The 22889-nt window shown below is 39.1% G+C and overlaps 1 protein-coding gene across 2 annotated transcripts in view; it reads right to left on the bottom strand.

Moving 5' to 3' along the window:
- Window positions 1-22889, bottom strand: part of FER (FER tyrosine kinase) — a 185746-nt gene that overhangs the window by 91357 nt on the left and 71500 nt on the right. The window contains exon 14 of one of the 2 annotated variants that reach the window (XM_063453639.1): window positions 20799-20921. In XM_063453639.1, the coding sequence (XP_063309709.1) occupies window positions 20799-20921 (123 nt within the window). Of the gene's footprint in view, window positions 1-20798; window positions 20922-22889 lie in introns of those variants that run through there. The other variant, XM_063453640.1, reaches the window with a different exon arrangement.

A 22889-nucleotide genomic window follows, 5' to 3' on the forward strand; every position in this document is an offset into this window, starting at 1 on the left:
GCCGATTTTCAAACTGAGCCACCGCAGGCAGACACTTCCGGGTTTCGGAGCGATCACGTGGTAACGTCGTGCGTGATGACGAGTTTCGCCCAATCGGCTTCGTGATCGCAAGTTTCAGCGGTATTCCTTGTGACCGCTTTGTTTTGGGGATATCTCCTGCACGGGCAACAAGAGCTGTATCACTCTGAATGACTTTTTATATGTATATTTACTAATAAACTACTTTTGAAGGATTAAGCTGCTGTCCTGAATCTAAAAGGTCTCTAAGTCCTGAGAAAAGAGGACTTATGTCAACACAGTTAGAGCAGACTTTCACTGCTCTACCATTGTGAGTGTTACTCTTCCTTATTTTATTTTATATGTTTCATTACATACTACCCTATGATTTTTTCTTGTGTTTGCTTTATATATCACCCCGAGGGGTAAACAGCGCCACTCATTGAGTGTTCCAGCCACTATTTGTAAGTGTGCATCTCCTCTTTTGGACTGATATTCTCAAGTGTTGCACGTTGCACATGCACTTTATGATATTGATCTACTATATAAATTAATATTTTATATTTTACACATATTAAGTGTTTTAAAGGTATTGCGCACCTTATTTTTTGTATCGATATTGTTCTATGTACACTCCTTGTTTTATTGATTGCATGTAATATTCTAATTTACTGAGATTGTGGACTTGGGGTTTTCATGAGCTGTAAGCCATAATCATCGCACTTATGACAAATCACGGCTTGAACTATCTTGCTTTGTATGTAATGCGTCTATCTCATATGTTCGTTTCCCCTTTTACGTTGCATTACTGAAATAAATGAACTTTTGTGCGATATTCTAATTTTTCGAGTATCACCTGTCAAAGCAGAATAGATGAAGTTTATTTTTGGTGACAGAACTACTTTTATAGAACTGTAGGAAAAAAGGTTGAGTAAAAGCACTTCGGTAAAATCCCTGTCGTTATAAACCCTTGAGTACAGGGAGGGAATGTCAGGTGATTTCCTAGCACCAGCTTGTTATGCTGTCTGTAGTGCCTTTCAAAAGAAACCTCCAAGCACCATAACTACCACTACAGCCCTCTTTGTATTTAAGGTGCCAGTATGGTCAACCCACAGTAAGGTGTAAAAATGTTTTAGCACAGTTTGATAACATTCCTGGGTCCTGTAGAAAATACCAGATTTCTCAGTAGAGCAAAACAGAGATGTAGGACGTTCCCAACCAAGTGTGGTCCAGCATAGTCCTGCTTAGTTCTACATAGCTGTCTTGATCCTTCTGCTGGAGAAGACTGGATTCATCCACTGGCGCCCAGTGGGACCGAGGTTAGTTGTCAAATTGTGCTAAAACAGTTTGAAATCGTAGTGGTTATGGTGTTTAGAATGTTCCTTTAGTTAAAAAAAACTGCACCCATACATATCGAAAAGCAAAGTTATTTACAATTGCTTTTCCTGTCATTTATTGGCTGGTAATTAACTTTTCAATCCTAATTAAACAGACAATGTCAAACTTATTTTTTTTGTGAATATTGACGTTGCTTACCTACAAAATGGTAAGCAGAAGAACCTCTATTTACCAGCTAAAACTTCGTAAATAACCATGAATCAATTCCCTCAGAATGTTTGGATTATATGGCATTAGTTTACCAAGTTCCCAAATTCGTGCTCAATTATGGAGAAGTTGCAAAGCTTCCTCTAATAAGCCCAACTAATTTACATGTGCTTGTCAATAAGGCTTTAAAATTGAAACTGCTTTTATAAAGTGGATCACGTGCGGATTAATCCCGCAGCTCGCAGACTCAGAGCTCGGTTTGGATGAACTGAAAACGAACATTGGGAGATGTGCACAATTAAGTAATCTGACTACGAGCCTCGACAAAACGAAAAATAACATTTATCAGCAATAAAACTGTTGCAGTGACTAACATCTACAGTAATTTGATTTGTGTTAATTACAGGAAGGGAAATTGCCTTGCTGTCTATTTTTGAAGGCTGCCAAAAATGTAAATGCTTAATTATAGCTAAATGTTTGTATGCAATTGGTTTCTAGCAAATTCATAAAAATAAAAAAAATAATATCTCCCTGCTAAAAATAATAACTAAACTAAGCACTGCACTTTTTCATGATGCCTCTAATGGACCTTAAATCTTAATTGTTTAAGTTTATTTTTACTTGATTTACTTTATTTGATATGAAAATTGATAAATGACATACTACTAAAAGTTAGCTTTGATCAGATATGAAGATTGTTCAAGTTACATTACAATCTAGACTTTAATTTATTATAAAACTTCTAACTATAATAAACATGTTTAGAAATCAATCTGTGCAAATAAGATAAATGTTTCCTGTTCTAAAAGTTGAATAAATTGTTGTGTGTAAGTCACCTAAAAGTTCTCAAAACTCCCCGCCACTGGTCACACCAATAAAATTAGAGTGTCCTACCCCTCCTTTACTCAGGCCTGCAGTGTACATATGGCCTGAACTGTTCTGTACTGTTCAATACCTTTACCTCTTTAGGTTATTTCAATTGTCTTTAACTATACATTACCTAATGTTACCTTTATAAACCTGAAAAAGGAAAAATAAAGAATAAAAAAAAATGTAAAAAGAAAATTAGAGTGTCCCTCTTTTTCCATTTGAAATGTTCGGGGTATACCCAGTCAGGAAAATGTGCGTCATCAAGAGTTTAACAGGCACTCCTTACAGTTTGAAGTCACTGGAGATACTGAGGTATGTGCCTTCCATCAGTCTAAGTCACAACATATATCAACAACCCCAGGTAATGAGCAACAATTCCCTTCGTAGCTGGTCTCTATTGCTCAACACAATATCGCAGATCTCACCCAAAGGTTAGCCCTCAAGACCCCAAGCCTCAGGTCTCCTTCTCAACAGTCTGTTCACCAACATCCACAAGTGAGAGAGTGTTTGTTTGTTCTCTAAGCTTTTAAATGTTAAGACAAACGGTTGTATATTATGTGAAGGCGATTTCAGATACTTTTCCCCTCTCGTACTAGTATGAGTGCCTGTCTAGACACAAATTTGTAATGCTCCTTTGAAAGAATGTTCAAACTCTGTTTTAGTTCATCTTTATATTGTTCGCCTGTTAAAATTAAGAGAATTTCTGCAGGAGATCTTTGTGTCTGAACACTTTGTAATGCAAAGCATCCGGTCTTTCAAGTAAAGAATAAAAAATAAAAATAAAAGCTTAGAAAACTTCCTGACCACTCCTACCTGCTACCTTCACTTCCTGCTTCTCCTCTAGCCAGCCATATCATGCACCATTATTGTTGCACGGAATGAAATGGGGGAAGGAATGTACAACATTGTTGCTAGGAATACAAATGGGGAAGGGTTATAAGCCACACAGCCCCTTCTACATTATTTGACTCTATAGCCCAATACGCCAATTACAAACCAATCTAAACCTCTCGTTTCTAGATCATGGCTCAAAATTTCCACCCACCATTGGCAAGTGAAAATGTAGCCCTGGCCACTAGAAATTCACTTAACATGTGCAAACATTTGTTTTAAGCGATTTGTCAAAAATAAATAAATTCTGCTAACAGTCGGACAAATTGCTTAAAGCAATATTTGCAGTCTAGACTTCAACCCCTGATGAGCGTACCATGGACACATATAGTACACATTGCATAGTCAACCTTTTAGGAATAGCTAGTAGCATATGGCTTGAATTTTAGGCCCTGCATTAGGTAGTGGTTTTCAAAAACAACATTATAGAAATACAGAGGTGGGCTTCGAAATTAACCCCTTAAGGACTGAGCCGAATGTACACGTTTTGATCAAAATAAAACATAAGCAAAACTGTTCAATCGTAATTCACCTCTTACATGTTAAGTGCACCCACACTTATTATATATCATTTTATTCAGGAGAAAAGGGGCTTTCATTTAACATCAAATATTTAGCTATGAAACATAATCTAATATGAATAAAATATAAAACAAATGTGAGAAATGAAGATTTTTTTTTAGTTCTGCATGACATTTTAACTGTGAATGTCATAATACTGTTAGCTTTTACTGCAATAAAATGCACATATTTGTATTCAGCGATGTCTCACATGTAAAACAGTACCCCCTATGTACAGGTTTTATGGTGTTTTGGGACGTTACAGGGTCAAATATAGCATGTTAAATTTTTTAGTTTTTTCACATTGAAATTCGCCAGATTGGTTTACTTTGCCTTTCAGACCGTATAGTAGCCCAGGAATGAGAATTACTCCTATGATGGCATACCATTTGCAATAGTAGACAACCCAAGGTTTGTGACTAAGTGGCTACTAAAAAAGACTGTACACCCCATTTGCAAATGGTATGCCATCATGGGGGCCATTCTCATTCCTGGGCTACCATACGTTCTCAAATGCAACATAATCAATCTGGCGAATTTCAATGTGAAAAAACTGAAACACAAGCTTTATATTTGACTCTGTAACTTTTGAAAACATAAAACGTGTACATGACGAGTAATGTCATACTCAGGAGAATTCGCTGAACATAAATATTAGTGTTTCAAACCCGTAAAACGTATCACAACAATTATATCATCAGTGTAAGTGCTGTTGCAAAAAACAGCATTTTAACTGATGATATCATTGTTGTTATATATTTTACTGTTTTGAAACACTAATATTTGTGGTCTGCTTAGTCTTCAGAGTAAAACAGTACCCCCCATGTACAGGTTTTAGGGTGTCTTGGAAAGTTACAGGGTTAAATATAGTGCTAGCAAATTAAATTCTCTGGACTTTCTGCCTGGGTTATCAGACAGGTCCCGCAAATTGTAATTAATAAAATGACTTAATTATGTAAAAATATTACATAAATATAATATACGTAGAATTAAAATATATGTGTTTGTGTGTATATATATATATATATATATAATACACAAACCAGTGCACTCGCTTATCAACTAAACAGTGATTTCAAATCCTAAATAGTACTATTTAAAACACCTCACCTAGGTAAAAAATAATGGGGGGTTGGTTACATTACATGATCACACATTGCATAAGCCTGTCAACTGCATCAACTAAACAGTGATTTCAAATCCTAAATAGTACTACTTAAAAACACCTCACCTAGGTAAAAAATGATGGGGATTTGGTTACATTATATGATCATACATTGCATAAGCCTGCCAACTGCATCAAAGTACCCCATTCTTGGCAGGTCCTACACTACCGCCTTTAATTTTAATCTGTTTATAACTTTTATTTAACTTTATTACAGGCAGCAGGGGTACTACCTGTCATTCCAGGCACTCCCCCTGCTGGCACTGCTATGGGTGGCTATTCTGTCCATGTGATTGTGAGGTGCTCGCAAGGATATCCTAATTTATTTATTTATTTTCTTGCCATGAACGTGCTTATACTTGAAAGGTTGACACCCCAAGGTATTGTATATGGAGTGTTTTGATGCCTTTGATGCAACTGTTTTAGCCAAAGAAAAAAGAGAAAATGTGTGGTGGTGATTTTAAAATTTTCATTTTGACACACACGTGTGTGTGATTTAGGGGAGCCTGTTGTTGGTTATTGCAAGAAAACACTCCAGGTTGTTTTCTGCAAGGCCTCCAGAGTAAACTCATGCCTCCATGCATAGGTTGAACTTGATCATAAAAATAGTCTGGCGCAGTAAAAATAAAACAATCAATCTCAGGAACAGTAAACGTAACAAAAAAACAAAAAACTGAACGGTAAATGTAAAAAATAAAAAACGGATCAGTGTGTGATATCGTTTGAAGCAGTCCCCAATGCAGAGTCCAGGCTGTCCAGGGCAATCAGGACAGTAAAAGACGGTGTCCATTCTCTGCCCCTTCTTGAAACTCTGCCTTTTTTTTGAGGATTCTGCCCCAACTCTGTGCTCTCCCATCACCGCCCGGGAAGCAGGTGCATCTTGGTACAAAATCCACAAAATGATCTGGAGCGGAAACTGTCAAAAAGTCTGTTTCATTCCGGGGTTTGCTTTTTTTGAACAACAAAAAAGTGTTGTGGGTTGCAATCTGCATTAAGTGAACTGCAACCTTTTTGTACCAGGCCCTTTGTCTTCCGTATAATTAGGTATCGCTGCAGGAGCTGATCTGACAGATCAACCCCACCCATATTCCGGTTATAAGCCTTGATGCACACTGGCTTCCTTGTGCTCTCAAGTCTGCCACGTACAGAGACCTCCACAGTCCTCTCAGTCTGGATGGTGGTAAGAAGGTACACATCCTTCTTGTCTATGCACTTAACTGCCAACAGCTCTTCTTGGTGCAGAACTGAGGTCTCCTCCCTTTGTAGCCTGGTGCGAGCAACCTGGAGGGTCAAGGTGGCTATAATTTCCCTCATACACCCGGAAGGCCTGAGTATACCCAGTCTTGCTCTCACAGAGCTTATACATATTTACACCATACCTGGAGCGCTTGGAAGGAATACTATACTGCTTGAATCCCAGCCTTCCCTTATACTTCATCAGGGATTCATCCATGCATATATTCCTTCCAGGTATATAAGCCTCTGCAAACCTGGCAGCGAAGTGGGTAATCAGGGGGCGGATTCTATACAGCCTGTCAAACGGGGGATGCTCCATAGGGGGGCACAGGCTGTTGTCCCTGAAGTGCACGAAATGTAGAACCATTTCATACCTCTTCCTCAACATACACTGGGAGTAAATGGGGGTAGAGCAGATGGGGCAACTGCTCCAGTAGGAGCAGATGGAGGGCTCCTTTATGATGCCTATCAGCATAGTCAATACCCAGAATGTTTTAAATTCTGGCACATCGATGGGGGCCCATTGCTGCTTTGCCAAAAAAAGAGTCAGGCTTTGAAGCACGGAACTGATGGGCATATAAATTAGTTTGGGTGACTAAGTCCCCCAATACATCATCGCCCAGAAACACCTCCATAAACTGTTGGGGGCTAAATCCTTCGACATCCACATTAATGCCAGGAGTTGCAGTGAAGGGTGGGATATCTGGCCTCTGGCGATGAGGCGCTACCAACTCTATAGCAGCACATCTCCTTCTGGCAGAGGGACTAGCAGTCACAGATACATCATGACTAGATACATCACTAGCAGCAGACACTGTATCTAGTGATGTATCTAAGCACGTGGCAGGGTCAAAATCAGGGTCGGAGTCAGACATAGACACGTCAGACTCTAACGCAAGGATGGCATACGCCTCCTCAGCGCTATACAACCACTGTGACATGATCACAATCCATTTATTTAGTGATCTGTCACAAAACAAAATCACTAAAAAAAAAAATTTACCTAAAAAAATGCACAGACAGCAAAATAAGTGCTGCTGTGCAAGAGCCAGTGATCTATACAGTGATCACTGGCAGGATAGAGGTTAATGGCTGAGCATTTGGGCCTCACAATTTTACAAATCCCTACCTAAAACTACCTAAATCTGTCTACCTAAACACAGATCTCTCTCTCGCTCTCACTAAAACACAAGTGAAGAGAGGGAGGGAGATCCACACTGATCACAGAGTCAATATTTACGAATATTGACCTGACCAGACAAATGGGGATTATAGTAATAATAAATATTATTATAGGGGCAAGCTCTGGTTAGATTATGATGAGGCAGGCTAGGGACACCCCCAGAAGTCCCATGATGCGCTGCCTTTAGAAAGGCATCACCATATTGTTAGCCACATGGCTAACAATAGGAGATTAATACATTTATTGTATCTGGTTTTTTTTAAAATTGATTTTATTTGTTGACTTTATCGAGGCACTGAGCAGACAGGCAGAGCATCGGAAGCCTGCCCGATGGCTTCCGATGCTATGCTACACAACCAGGCGCCACGTGGGGCAACCCGGAAGTGATCGCTCCTTGGGTTATTGCAGGATGCCTATTGCAGGATGCCTTCACATCAAAGCATCGCTGCAATACCCTTAGAGCGGCTGGATCCAGCACTCATATTTGACGCGGACGTACTAGGTAAGGACATACCTCCTGCCCCACCACGTTCCCTCGACCCTATTACCTAAAATCTCATCCGCACTTTGTCTCCTTCTCTTGCTCTCCCTCTCCTCTGGCACATTTCTTGTACACTTCAAACATGTAACCGTTACTCCGATTCTTAAAAAGCCCAACCTTGACCCTAATTCCCTATCCAACTACCGACCTATCTCACTACTGCAGTTTGTCTCCAAAATCCTTGAGAGTTGTGTATGCGAGATTGACAGACCCCCTCAAATTTAACTCTGCTTGACCCGCTTTAATCTGGAGTTCGCTCTTGTCACTCTGTTGAAGCAGCTGTGATCAAAGTATCCAATGATATTATCACTGCAAAATCCCATGGCCACTACTCTATCATAATTCTCCTCAACCTTTCTGCTCCTTTGGCATTGTTGATCAACAGCTTCTTCTCATACTCCGTAATCTTGGTCTACGAGATACCGTTCCCACCTAGTGCTCTTCCTACCTCTCCCAACGTTCTTTCAGTGGCTCTGCCTCTTCTCCCCAATTCCTCTTTGTTGGTGTTCCCTAAGGGTCTGTCCTTTGCCTCCTATTGTTCTCAATCTACACTGCCTCCCTTGGTAAACTCATCAGCTCCTTCGGCTTCCAGCATCATTTCTATGCTAGTGGCACCCAAATTTTTCTGTCCTCCCCTGATTTCTCACCATGCCTCTTGACTCATGTCTATGATTGCCTCTGTGCTATTTCCAACTGGAATGTTGATCACTTTCTTAAACTTAACCTGTCCAAAACAGAACTTCTGGTCTTCCCTCCCTCAAGTGTTGCTACTCCCTTGTCTGTTTACCTCAAGTCAATGGCGCTACTATCTGCTCCACCCCGCAGGCTCGCTGCCTAGGTGTTCTCTTTGACTCCGACCTCTCCTTCACGAAGCAATGTTTGCCATCTGGATGCTTTGTGATACCAGAACTACAACTGCATAGAGTCTGTTATACAAAGTAGTTTTCAGACATCATTTGTCAGAACTTGCTGATCCGCAGATACTAATGACAAGGAACAACACGTATATAACTTTTGAAGCAGCTACAATCAAACATATGACAAATGATCGTGTTAGGGAGCCTTACCCCTCTTTAAAAAAAAAGCTGCCAGTAATGTTTTTTTGATAGTTCTATGCCATATACTGCTTGCTTACTTATAAAATAGCTTCTAAGGAAAAGCACACTGCATAGCCGTTTCAAGTACCGGTAATAATCCACAGCCCGGGCAACATGTATCTTTACTGATCAAATTACGTTTTGTGAATAGAAGATCTGTGAAAATAGAAATATAGCTAAAAATAAAACTTTTCTCCATCTTTTTCAAAACACACAAAAATAATAATAATAATAATAATAATAATAATAACAGTCGTTACAAATTGACCCACATAAGCAAAAGCCGGCAAATGTTGCAGCTATTCTTTCTAAAATATTGGTTATGTGTTTGTGGCTTATTCACTAAACAAAGACTTCACATAGAAGACAATTCAAATGTGTCCTTGTTAAAACAACTCAAACCGAGTTATTTCCCCACCTCAGGTATTTAAATTCTCCACAATTCCACAATTCCAAATGTAACTAGTACCCCCTTGTCCAAGCTGTTGAATCACATTGAAGGTTACCACTAACAACGTGTAGCTTAAAGAATTTCTCGCTCTGTGTTTTAATTTAACCTGTGAGTCCCACCTGTCAACCATGGCCAAGTTAGCAGCCCTCCTGCAATTACCAATTAACTGTGTTACAAAGTGAGCAGGACACATAGCTCTGTGAATTACAATAGTTGAAGATCCATGTTTAGCCATGATCCAGTGATGTCATCAATTACATCACTGAGTACTTACCCAGGAGCGAGACATAATATGTCTGATAAAACGCTGATATGCACAGATACAGGAGTAGAGAATTTCAATACATCATATATTTAAAATACGGTTGATATATAGTTAGAAATCACACAATGAAGTTGAATGTATGACCATATGGTTAATTTTTATTTGATTACTATAGCAATAAAATTACCCCTCCTTGGGTTTGTTGCATGGTCACTTCTATCTGAATAATCGTATATGTGGGGGGAGGTGGGTTTATACCCAGGCTTGAGGAAGAACCTCACAAGTCACAAAATTGCCAGAACTATTTACTTCTTACTTGAAGCTGAAATAAATAATCATGAAAGTATCCGTGGTGTTCTGGCTATTACCGTAAGTTGCCAATATGGCATTGACTCAACTAATTCTCAACTATGCAAAGTGGTGGTACCTGTTTATTCTCTCTCTAAACTGTAAAGGAAACTTTTAATAACTGCAGGGAGTTGCATTGTGCCTTCCCACAAAAGGAGCTTAGTTTGTTATGGTGCTGTGAGCAGCATACTCAAAAAAAAGAAAAATTAATTACTAAAATGTACAGAATATCCAATGTTATATGAGAAACTATTTGATAGGTGCATTACATTAAAACATGTTTGTTTTGGTGTTTTTTTTTTGTTTTTTGTTTTTTAAATCGTTAAAGGACCACTCTAGGCACCCAGACCACTTCAGCTTAGTGAAGTGGTCTGGGTGCCAGGTCCCTCTAGGATTAACCCTTTTTTTTTTATAAACATAGCAGTTTCAGAGAAACTGCTATGTTTATAAATGGGTTAATCCAGCCTCCAAATCCTCTAGTGGCTGTCTCACTGACAGCCGCTAGAGGCGCTTGCGTGATTCTCACTGTGAAAATCACAGTGAGAGCATGCAAGCGTCCATAGGAAAGCATTGTAAATGCCGCGCATGCGCATTCAGCCGAAAGGGAGGAGAGGAGGAGGAGAGCTCCCCGCCCAGCGCTAGAATAAAGGTAAGTTTTTACCCTTTACTCTCCATCCAGCCCGGCGGGAGGGGGTCCCTGAGGGTGGGGGCACCATCAGGGCACTATAGTGCCAGGAAAACGAGTATGTTTTCCTGGCACTATAGTGGTCCTTTAAGCAATACATAATTTTATTATAGTATATCCCAGACATCATTAGGCATTTCTTGATTCTGGAGGATGTACACACATTCAAATGTTATAAACTGTAAAGCAATGCTAAATCAAGTGCCTGCAATGTGTCTGTTTTTCAAATCTATAACAGATGTATCACACGTACTATACAGTCTGGGGGAAAAAGCAAAAAGTGTGACGCAAAAAGAACGACTTCACAAAATCACACATTACCACTTTACATGTAACGTTTAGTTAATGGACCACTATAGGCATCCAGACCACTTCAGCTTAATGGAGTGGTCTGGGTGCCAGGTCCAGCTAGGATTAACCCTTTTTTCTGTAAACATAGCAGTTTCAGAGAAACTGCTATGTTTACCTATGGGTTAATCCAGCCTCTAGTGGCTGTCTCTGACAGCCGCTAGAGGGCTTCCGCGCTTCTCACTGTGAAAATCACAGTGAGAAGACGCCAGCGTCCATAGGAAAGCATTGATAATTCTTTCCTATGGACTGGCTGAATGCGCGCGCGGCTCTTGCCGCGCATGCGCATTCAGCCGGTGACGGAAGAAGAGGGAGGAGAGGAGGAGGAGAGCTCCCCGCCCGGCGCTGGAGAAAGAGGCAAGTTTAACCCCTTCCTCCCCCTAGAGCCCGGCGGGAGGGGGTCCCTGAGGGTGGGGGCACCCTCAGGGCACTATAGTGCCAGGAAAACGAGTATGTTTTCCTGGCACTATAGTGGTCCTTGAATAGCTGCAGTAATGTCCTTGACCAAATAAAATGCTATTTACTGAAAATTACAGAGAGAAAAGGTAATTTTTCATATACTGACTTTAGAAAAAAAAATAACACAGGAACATTCATTTTAGTATATTTTGTTGAAGACATTTACATTGAAGAATAGTTATAAGGACAAAGGGTCAAAATCCAGCTTAGATTCATCTACAGAACGGCAAAAATGAAATGCTTCAAATGCTCACATCTACAGGAATTACCGTTAAAGATAAATGTCAGGGCAGTGGCTTGATACATTAAAAATGCTGGAATTAAAAACCACTTTAGAGGGTAAAGGAAACACTTGGAGAAAGAAAAAAAAAATTCAAAGTGCAATGAATTCCTACGCTTACAATATATCTATATTAAAGTTAACCCCTTAAGGACCAAACTTCTGGAATAAAGGGGAATCATGACATGTTACACAAGTCATGTGTCCTTAAGGGGTTAAAGGAACTCTATGGGGTCAGGAACACATATAAATACCTAACCCTATAGTATTAAAAACACCATCTAGTCCTCCCATGTCCCCCTAAATATAGTAAAATCTTACCTTTCATTTAATTTCAGTCTGCTGCTGCTGGCTGCACCCCTCATCTGCCTTCTTGGCTGGCATCATCAGAAGTGGTGATCTCAGCCAATCACAATGTTTTCACATAGGACAACATTGGTTTGGCTGATATTGTCAAGGAGGCAGATCAGAGCCAGCACAAGCCAAACACAGCCCTGGCCAATCAGCATTTCTAGTGTCTCCGTGCAGAGGGTGGAGACACTGAATTTTAGTGCACAGTGTGCAGCACTGCCCCAAAGAAGCACCTTTAGTAGCCATCTGAGGACTGGCCACTGGAGGTGCCCGTAAGTTGTAATGTAAACACGCATTTTCTATGAAAATACAGTGTTTGCTGCAAAAAGCCTGAAGGGACTAATTATATTCACCAGAACAAATACAATAAGCTGTAGTTGTTCTGGTGACTATAGTGTTCCTTTAATGTTACTAATAACTAAAAAGTTACTTAGAGGGACACTATAGTCACTAGAACAACTACAGCTTATTCAATTTGTTCTGGTGAGTAGAATCATTACCTTCAGGATTTTTTGCTGTAAACACGATCTTTTCAGAGAAAATGCTGTGTTTTCATTACAGCCTAGGGCTGTTAGAGATCCTTCCTGAGTCCTGGCTGCCTAAAATGCATCCAAACATTCAGTATCTCCTCCCTCTGCATGCAGACACTGAACTTTCCTCATAGAGATTCATTGATTCAATTTATCTCTATGAGGAGATGCTGATTGGCCAGGGCTGTGTTTGAATTGTGCTGACTCTGCCCCTGATCTGCCTCCTTGTCAGTCTCAGCCAATCCTATGGGGAAGCACTTTGATTGGATCAGGCTACCACTTCTGATGATGTCAGCAGACTGCTTGTTTTTCTGAGTCTAACAGCATGCAGAGTTACAGCTGCAGGCTTGAATACAGTAAGCTTTTTACTATATTTATGGAGGCATGAGGGGCCCAGGGGGGCTAGACGGTGGTTTTAACACTATAGGGTCAGGAATACATGTTTGTGTTCCTGACCCTATAGTGATCCTTTAAATAACTAAAAAATAAAACAATAGATGGTGTTATTCTGTTTCGAGTCAGTTTGCACAGTTCTGTGAAGGAATGTAGAAGACAACATTGTAGGAGATCTTTGCTTACTCATATGAAATGGCCTTCATTTTTCAGAACAAGAACAAACTGACGAGGTCCAGAAATTCTTTGTTTCAGGCTATCTAGAACCCACAATTGCGGATCCTCCAGATACTCCACTAGTCTAATGAAGGACCGTTTTATTGCTCGTTTATATATAATTATAAAAGACTTTACTAATTATTAATTACCCTTATTTAAATTATTAACTTGGATTAGCAAGCACAACGTGCCATTGGAACACAAAACAGATGGTTGCTGATAATAAGCCTAGGTAGATATCCCTTTATATATTTTTTATTTTATTTAAATCAGCGGTTTATGGCTACAATAGTCATTTACAATATTAACAATGTTTACTTGATGTTATGAAAAATAACCCACTTGTGTGGGAAATCCTTCCACCTGGAGCTCTGCAGTGCAAAGTTAAGTGGGCCCTGGAATGATGCACCTGCTGTGACAGTGAGGGGTGCAAAACCACGGGAGTTGGCCTGGGCTCCCATATATATTTACATATGAAACCAAGAGGGCTGCACTCACATAAACAAGCATACATATATTACAATACATTTGACTTGTCATTGTCTATGTCAGGTGCCTCTATGGAATAAACCATTGCATTACACTAACATGCAAATTTTAAGAATAAATAGGGGCACCCATTTCAAACAAATACTTTTTTTTTGTATTTTGGATCATGATCTTAAAATTGGTTTATCTCCGTAAACCAAAATAAAATAAGTAAAAAGTCAATTTCTTGATATAGAGCAAAGTAAATATTTAATCAGAACTACTATGTAAGCAATACAAAAGTGACAATTATATAAACCTTGCTATAAACACAAACTGCACTCCTAACAGTCTACTTAAGACCCACAAATAGAAGCCATAAAATTCTATAATGTCTCAAACAGGCAGACGATATTGCATCTCCAGTAGAGAATATATTAAACTGCTATCACTATATCTAAGCCATTAAGACATCATGAAAAATGCATTTTGGAACATTACATGCAACATCTTCAAAATGGATTTGGCACGTCTGAGACAGGAATAATTCTGAATCCAGCAAATAAAAGTTTTTTTTTTTTTTTATCAAATGTTCTCTATGTTTATATGTTTTGATTATTAGAATTTGACTATCAGGCCTTAAACATTTTTTTTTTTTTTTTAAAGCACAAGATTTCAGATTTCAAAATTACAGCCCGTAATATTTTAAGCTACTTGTGGGTGTATCCATAAAGGTTATATTTAACCTGCTGTGCTCCCAAACAAAGCCACAACATCCTACATGAGGTTGGAGATCCATCTGTATACCTTCGTGCACGGGGAGGTTAGAGTGGGTGGATTCACTGCTGTTAGGATATACACCACCTTGATGACAGTATGTACGTATGAATGCGGCACTACTGTGTACATGCTGTTATTCACATCGTGTTTTGGGGTATTTTGTAACACACAATATTATTATAACAAAAAAAAATTAAACATATAGATTTTTATTTTGTTAGACAGTAAAGATCCATCGCCATGTGACGGCTTTTCTTCACCTGCAAATCTATGCACTTAAATAGCGCACCATAGTGGAGGATTTATTTAATAGAAAATGCTGAATTATATTGCATGACAATAGAGAATTCAGGTATCTATTGTTTTCACAACATCTACACACTATTCAGCCTTTTTGTCAGCATTTTCTATCATTCGAATCAATGGCTCCTTGTGGCTCCTCTCCATGGGTTTATTCATACATTTCTCATTGTTTCTCAAAACACTGCATGCAATACAAGGTCTAAACAAACAGAAGAACAATATTAAAAGAAAAACTTAAAGGGGCAACTCTCGGCATATAACCACTAGAGCTCAGTACGGTGGTTTTGCAGCTATGAGTCTTTGGGTGCCATTGTGTTTTCCTGTAAAATCATTTTGAGTCTAACTTGGCAATATATTACAGACAGTATCTATTTAAGGCTGATGTCCGCTGTCAAAGGTGTTTGTCTGCATTATACAAGATTTGTGACCCACATGGATAGCGTGATGAAAAGGAAAAAAAAAAAAAAAGGAAGGCTTGGATATTTGGATATTGCTGTGTACTGAGGACTGAGTGTCTATTACCCTAACTTTGACAGAAATCTGTAAAATGTCTACACCAACAGAGTTAAAATATCCAACGATTCGGTGAACTTACAGAATCAAATTACAGCCAAGCTCATTTCCGTTTTCACAAAGGACTTTTATTTTCTGGGTCGCTGCTTTCTAATGCATTTGCGTGATATCGGACAGCTAGAGCAGTTTGTTGTGAATTCAATTTCCCTGATGCTTAGTCAGCCAAAGCACCGCTTGAGCATTATGGGAATTGTAGTCTAAAGCAATTACACTATGAAATAATAGTAGTTATATTCCTGTATACCTGTGCAGACAAACTATCATTTTCCCTAGTCATCAAAAACATAATAGGACTTCCTAATTGGATTTCATTATTGCATCTGTTGTCTCTAGAAGGAAAGGCAAAATATGGAAAAACACATTTTGGCTAATGCACTTTATAGCTTTTCTCCCTGAGCTCTTAATGTAATGATCATTCTGTAGAAATCACGGCAATTATAAAACCATTTATCATTTATAGTCTAAAAGGCAAGAAGACAAAATAACAAAAAAAATAGGCTGTTCGTTTTCAAAGATTGTTGCACAAACTTTGTTCTCTCTAAATTGGAACAGGGGCAAGTGGACAGAGACGCTCTCCAGACATCTATTTATTAGGATCATTCATTTTGTCTGCCCCACAAAGCTGCCCTCCACCTTGGTATGTAGAAAAAGATGCTTCCTATTGTGTCTACAGAGAATAGATTGTTACCACTAATAGAGAGTTTAATAGAATTTCACCCAAACATAACTACCCTATTGCCCAATAGAATTCTTATTTTTTTATGACATTTCCCTGCTAGACTAGAGAGCATTTTATTGCCAAATAATTGTATAAATGTTGTAATGTATTGTGTTCTTTAAGTTAGCATGAATGCATTTTCATTCACTGTATCTGCTATTCTTTACAGTGTGAAACATGCAGCTTAGAACTTAACATGAAAATCAAGCAGGTGCAGATATATGATAAACATTTAAAAAAACAGGTCCTATAATATACAGTTTACTAATTCATTATACTGCTTGATTTATCATTGATTCATTAAAATAAAAAAGTATAGGGAAAGGGCCTAGTGGGTACTAATTACCAAGACAGATCCTTTTTTTTTTTTTTTTAAAGCCTGCAAATACTATGACTAAACCGTCACTTTAAACCGTATAAAATCCCTCCCATTACATTATTACAGGACCACTAAAAGCATCTCACATTTCACCTAAATGAAGTGGTTCGGGTGTAGTGGTTCGGGTGTAGTGGCCCTTTTTTTTTTTTTTTTAAAGGGACATTATAGTCACCAGAACCCACTACAGCTTAATGTAGTGGTTCTCGTGTCTACAAACTGTTCCTGCAGGCTTTTCAATGGAACTGTTTTTCAGAGAAAAGGCAATGTTTACATTACTGCCTAGTAACACCTCTAGTGACACTCAGACGGCCACTAGACATGTTTCCTATCTCAGGGCTGCACAGTGTGCAGTATCAATTTCCAGTGCCTCTACAATCTGCATGTAGAAGCTGAATGCCGATTCAATGCACCTCCAGTTGGTGTAGAGTCTTGCCGTGCATGAACTAAAGCCTTGCAATGCTCTTCTATGGAAAAGCATTGGATTGGTTGAGATCATCAAGATTGATATCTCAGCTATAGAGGCAGGGAAAAGATTGCTGTTATGTACACACTGCATAGTTATCATGGCAAGGTTAAATACATCTATACTACATGACAGCCACTAGAGGCACTTCCGCCGAATAACCGAGTCAAACTCTTAAATCAATCAAATGACGACTCTCAGAGACCATTTGATTGGCAGAGAGCAGTGTTTTCCTGCACATGCACACTAGCCTTCCAATGCTTCCCTATGGAAGATCATCATCAATACAGGACGGGCCAAGCATCACGGAGACAGGTACAGCAAGGACTACAAGGAGAGTAACGTTTCTTGAAGGGGCGAAATGTTTTACCTACATATTTTTTGTTACATTCACACGTAAGTAGATATACAACCCCTGATTTGTTGCAGTTAAAGAAAGAGGTTATGGTAAAAGCCTCCTTCTCCAAACTGTCTTTAACTATTTTGGAATCTCTTTTCATGAATTTACATGAAATGCACCTCCCACACCCATAGGTTCCAGTTAGAGGAGTCTGGAGCCATGTTGTGTGTGTGTGTGTGGGGGGGGGGGGGGGGAGGGGGGGTACTTTTACCATAACCTCTTTCTATAACTGCAACACATCAGGGGTTGTATATCTACTTACGTGTGAATGTAACAAAAAATATGTAGGTAAAACATTTCGCCCCTTCAAGAAACGTATACAAGAACAACATCAGATCCAGCAAATACTCAGTTGAAACCCCTATCTCTAGACACCTTCGCGAATACCACAATAGCGACCCTAAAGGGTTACGCTTCTGTGGCTTAGAATTGGTCAAAAAGAATCCTAGACGAGGCGACTATGACAAATTCCTCAGACAAAGGGAATGCTTCTGGATTTACCAACTGAAGACCCTAAGTCCTAAGGGTCTAAATGAGGGGTTTTCTTTTTCCCCTTTTCTATAATAATGGTACTGTCTTCATAAAGTTTTCAACTCCTTTCGGTTTCAATTACCTAGAAATAGGTTTACTTTCTGTGCATATATACCTTTTATCATCTCAGCCTTGATAGATACTTATTGTCTTTCCTTACTAAGAATGATATCAAGAGAGCAGGTTTAGCTCTCGAATAATTTACTATATATTGTATTTGAGGCTTCATCTAATATACAAGGATTTGCTCTTTAATTATAACTTACTATCTGGACACACTGTATTGACCGAGGGACTATAATCCCCCATATTCACGGAATACACATGTTTCCCAGCCGACAGTTCTGCCGGTCCGAGCAACCCTTGACTCCTCCTCCTCCCCCCCCCCCCCCGTGATGCGGCTTCAGGTGATTGGCCATGACATCACGGGAGGGGTGGGCACTAGTCCCTCAAACTCCGGCGTTGACGGGACCTCCTTAACGCTCTTGAAAAAGGTGCCACATAGCGCCGAAACACGCGTCGAGTAGGACACTTAGCCTAGCTAGTTACTTTACATTATTTTGATTTACACGTTTGACTCAGGCTTAGGCTGATTTCTATTAATTTTTTATTTACTCATTTTTGTAGGGGGTTGGGAATCTGTGGGTGTATGGTCTGGCTGGCGGGGAGACGTCCTTTTCACTTGGGAGGAAGGGGTAGCTCTCTGTCCTTGGACCCATCTACTAGGGAACCTTTTCTCTATATATAGCAGCTATTTTCTTTTCCTATGCATTGCTCAACACTACTGCAACTCTGTATCCCTTCCTGGATTAATATCGTTGGGATACTAGCACTTTGCAAGCAAGAGTAACATATTTAATCACTGCTGCAACTTTGTCTGCAATTGTTTCTTTGCAAGTACTTTTCTATTTTAACTTTGGGGCTGATTACTATCTAGATGAATTGAGTTACCTGGGTATCTTTATACAAGAGGGATTTTTGTCATTATGACTTTATTTTTCTTTCCCCTTGCATTATATTTTGATCCCGATTTATCTCACTAGTGTAATCAGCACTTTCTCCATTATTGGACTATTATCTACGTAATAGGATTAGGGCTTGCCACAGACTCCAGGGAAGGACATCCTGTCTATTGGGCATCCCTGCCAGAATAGCAGTTCTTGAATATTCATGCAGACATTTTGCTATTATAGGGTTCTCTTCTAGTAAGTTGCATCATCCATGCAGACACTATCACTACATGATAGTCTGTGAAGCTAGCTTTCCAGGTGGATGCATGGTCCCAGTATCTGACAGCACTTTTTCACAGCCATTTTTTTACTATATCTACCCTGTTGCCTCCCATACTGATAGTACAGCCTCATGGGCCAGTCCCCACTCCTGCACCCCGTATATTTTATATAGTTTCTTCACGTTCACTGTGTTGATATTTATTATTTTTTCTACTTTGTAAACCAGGGGAGTTAGCACCCCCCATGTGGGCACACCCTCAGTCGAGTGTGATTTGGTAGTTGGACCTTTGTTCTCCTCTCCAAACACCTAGATTTTTGGAATTTCTCTATTATTTATCGCTCTGGGTTAGGCCCTTTATGTGTTGCCCACTTAGTTCTTCTTTTGACTCCAGGACTAGGCATTTCTAGTTCTGTAATCATTTATTTCTCTCTAACCATATGACATAATGTTGCCATAGAATCAAATGCAAATTGTCATATGCACAACGTTGAAAGGATATGCTTTGTCTGTTGTAGAAACAAACAACAAAATAGGCAGACAAAAATACACAGGATAGTAATCACAAACTCTTACAGACTAAACACTCTAAACACCTAATGCATATTACATGGCTAAAGTGCTTAAAACGGTCTGTCTTTACAGGTGTGTTTTAAAAAAGTGTAGATTTCAAGTGAAATTAGCACTTTTATAAAAACACTCGTCTTGCAGCCAAGATGATTTCCTGCATCCTGCAGCAAATGTAAGCTAGCTATTTTGTACCCCAGAATTTGTAAACATATTAAATATACAAAATAAAACACATTAACTGACAAGATTATAACAATGTACCTTAGTGCACTCTCAACTGGTCCTTAATGACTTACATGTGGGTTATTCAGGGATTCCTGACATATCAGTGTTACAATGTAACTTTGGTTAATTTTGAAGAAAAAAAAAATTGGTTTGGAAATAGCAAAGTGCTACTTGTACTTATTACCCTGTAACTTTCCAAAAAAAGCTAAGAACATGTTAACATTGGGTATTTCTAAACTCAGGACAAAATTTAGAAACTATTTAGCATGGGTGTTTTTTGGCGGTTGTAGATGCGTATCATATTTTGCGGGTCAAAGTTAAAAATAAAAGTGTGTTTTTAAAAAAACTAGATGATATAATGGGAATAATGGTATCTTTAGAAAGACCATTTAATTGTGAGAAAAACAGTATATAATATGTGTAGTTACAGTAAATGAGTAAGAGAAAAATTACAGCTAAACACAAACACCGCAGAAATGTAAAAACAGCCCTGGGCCTTATTAGTAAGAAAATTGAAAAACGGTCTGATCACTAAGGGGTTAAAGAATATTGTCGACTAACCAAACAAAAGTAAATTTAGGTGTAATTATTCCTTGGGAATATAACCGTTGTTCAAAGTTGATGGTCATTCAATGATATCACCACAAAAGCGATAATGGAGATTTGCATTTTAACAAACGTCAGGACTAGGACGTAAAGACCATTTATAAAGACCAGTCAATATCAGTAATCAGTAGACATACCTTGACAACCGGGTTTAGCAGAACAACACCAGATTTCTTTGTTATAACTTGTTTGGTTGTATAGTGATGTTCTATAAGTTGTGGGATTGTTGGGAAGCCAGTGCCCTCAAACCTGTACTGATCCTGTTAAGAAGAGCAAAAAAAAAAACATAAAAATCAACATAAATCACTGTAAAATCATCATCATTACTGATTGAACTTTTAACATATGCAAATGGCTGGTGAGCAACACATGACGAATATAAGGAGCATACAAAGTTTAATTCATCACATTTATCAAAACGCACAACCTTGTAAACAAAAACAAAAATAATGTAAAATTAAATAGGATTCTTCACCAAAACGAAGGAAGATATTACTGTAAAATTAAGCAACTACAGGATGTAATCTGCTTGCCACATAAAACATGAAACAGGACACGTGTAAAGAGTGATCAAAAGCAAAATGAAAACAAAGGAAAATACTACAGGGAGTGCAGAATTATTAGGCAAGTTGTATTTTTGAGGATTAATTTTATTATTGAACAACAACCATGTTCTCAATGAACCCAAAAAACTCATTAATATCAAAGCTGAATATTTTTGGAAGTAGTTTTTAGTTTGTTTTTAGTTATAGCTATTTTAGGGGGATATCTGTGTGTGCAGGTGACTATTACTGTGCATAATTATTAGGCAACTTAACAAAAAACAAATATATACCCATTTCAATTATTTATTTTTACCAGTGAAACCAATATAACATCTCAACATTCACAAATATACATTTCTGACATTCAAAAACATAACAAAAACAAATCAGTGACCAATATAGCCACCTTTCTTTGCAAGGACACTCAAAAGCCTGCCATCCATGGATTCTGTCAGTGTTTTGATCTGTTCACCATCAACATTGCGTGCAGCAGCAACCACAGCCTCCCAGATACTGTTCAGAGAGGTGTACTGTTTTCCCTCCTTGTAAATCTCACATTTGATGATGGACCACAGGTTCTCAATGGGGTTCAGATCAGGTGAACAAGGAGGCCATGTCATTAGATTTTCTTCTTTTATACCCTTTCTTGCCAGCCACGCTGTGGAGTACTTGGACGCGTGTGATGGAGCATTGTCCTGCATGAAAATCATGTTTTTCTTGAAGGATGCAGACTTCTTCCTGTACCACTGCTTGAAGAAGGTGTCTTCCAGAAACTGGGAGTTGAGCTTGACTCCATCCTCAACCCGAAAAGGCCCCACAAGCTCATCTTTGATGATACCAGCCCAAACCAGTACTCCACCTCCACCTTGCTGGCGTCTGAGTCGGACTGGAGCTCTCTGCCCTTTACCAATCCATCCATCTGGCCCATCAAGACTCACTCTCATTTCATCAGTCCATAAAACCTTAGAAAAATCAGTCTTGAGATATTTCTTGGCCCAGTCTTGACGTTTAAGCTTGTGTGTCTTGTTCAGTGGTGGTCGTCTTTCAGCCTTTCTTACCTTGGCCATGTCTCTGAGTATTGCACACCTTGTGCTTTTGGGCACTCCAGTGATGTTGCAGCTCTGAAATATGGCCAAACTGGTGGCAAGTGGCATCTTGGCAGCTGCACGCTTGACTTTTCTCAGTTCATGGGCAGTTATTTTGCGCCTTGGTTTCTCCACACGCTTCTTGCGACCCTGTTGACTATTTTGAATGAAACGCTTGATTGTTCGATGATCACGCTTCAGAAGCTTTGCAATTTTAAGAGGGCTGCATCCCTCTGCAAGATATCTCACTATTTTTAACTTTTCTGAGCCTGTCAAGTCCTTCTTTTGACCCATTTTGCCAAAGGAAAGGAGGTTGCCTAATAATTATGCACACCTGATATAGGGTGTTGATGTCATTAGACCACACCCCTTCTCATTACAGAGATGCACATCACCTAATATGCTTAATTGGTAGTAGGCTTTCGAGCCTATACAGCTTGGAGTAAGACAACATGCATAAAGAGGATAATGTGGTCAAAATACTCATTTGCCTAATAATTCTGCACGCAGTGTAGTTAGAGATACTATTATATGGGGTGCTCCTCATCAGCATGGTTTTCTCTACAATGGTAAATGTTCGGCCAGGCCTATTAAACCA

This window comes from Pelobates fuscus, chromosome 5, assembly GCF_036172605.1.
Source record: "Pelobates fuscus isolate aPelFus1 chromosome 5, aPelFus1.pri, whole genome shotgun sequence".
Taxonomy (NCBI): Eukaryota; Metazoa; Chordata; class Amphibia; order Anura; family Pelobatidae; genus Pelobates; species Pelobates fuscus.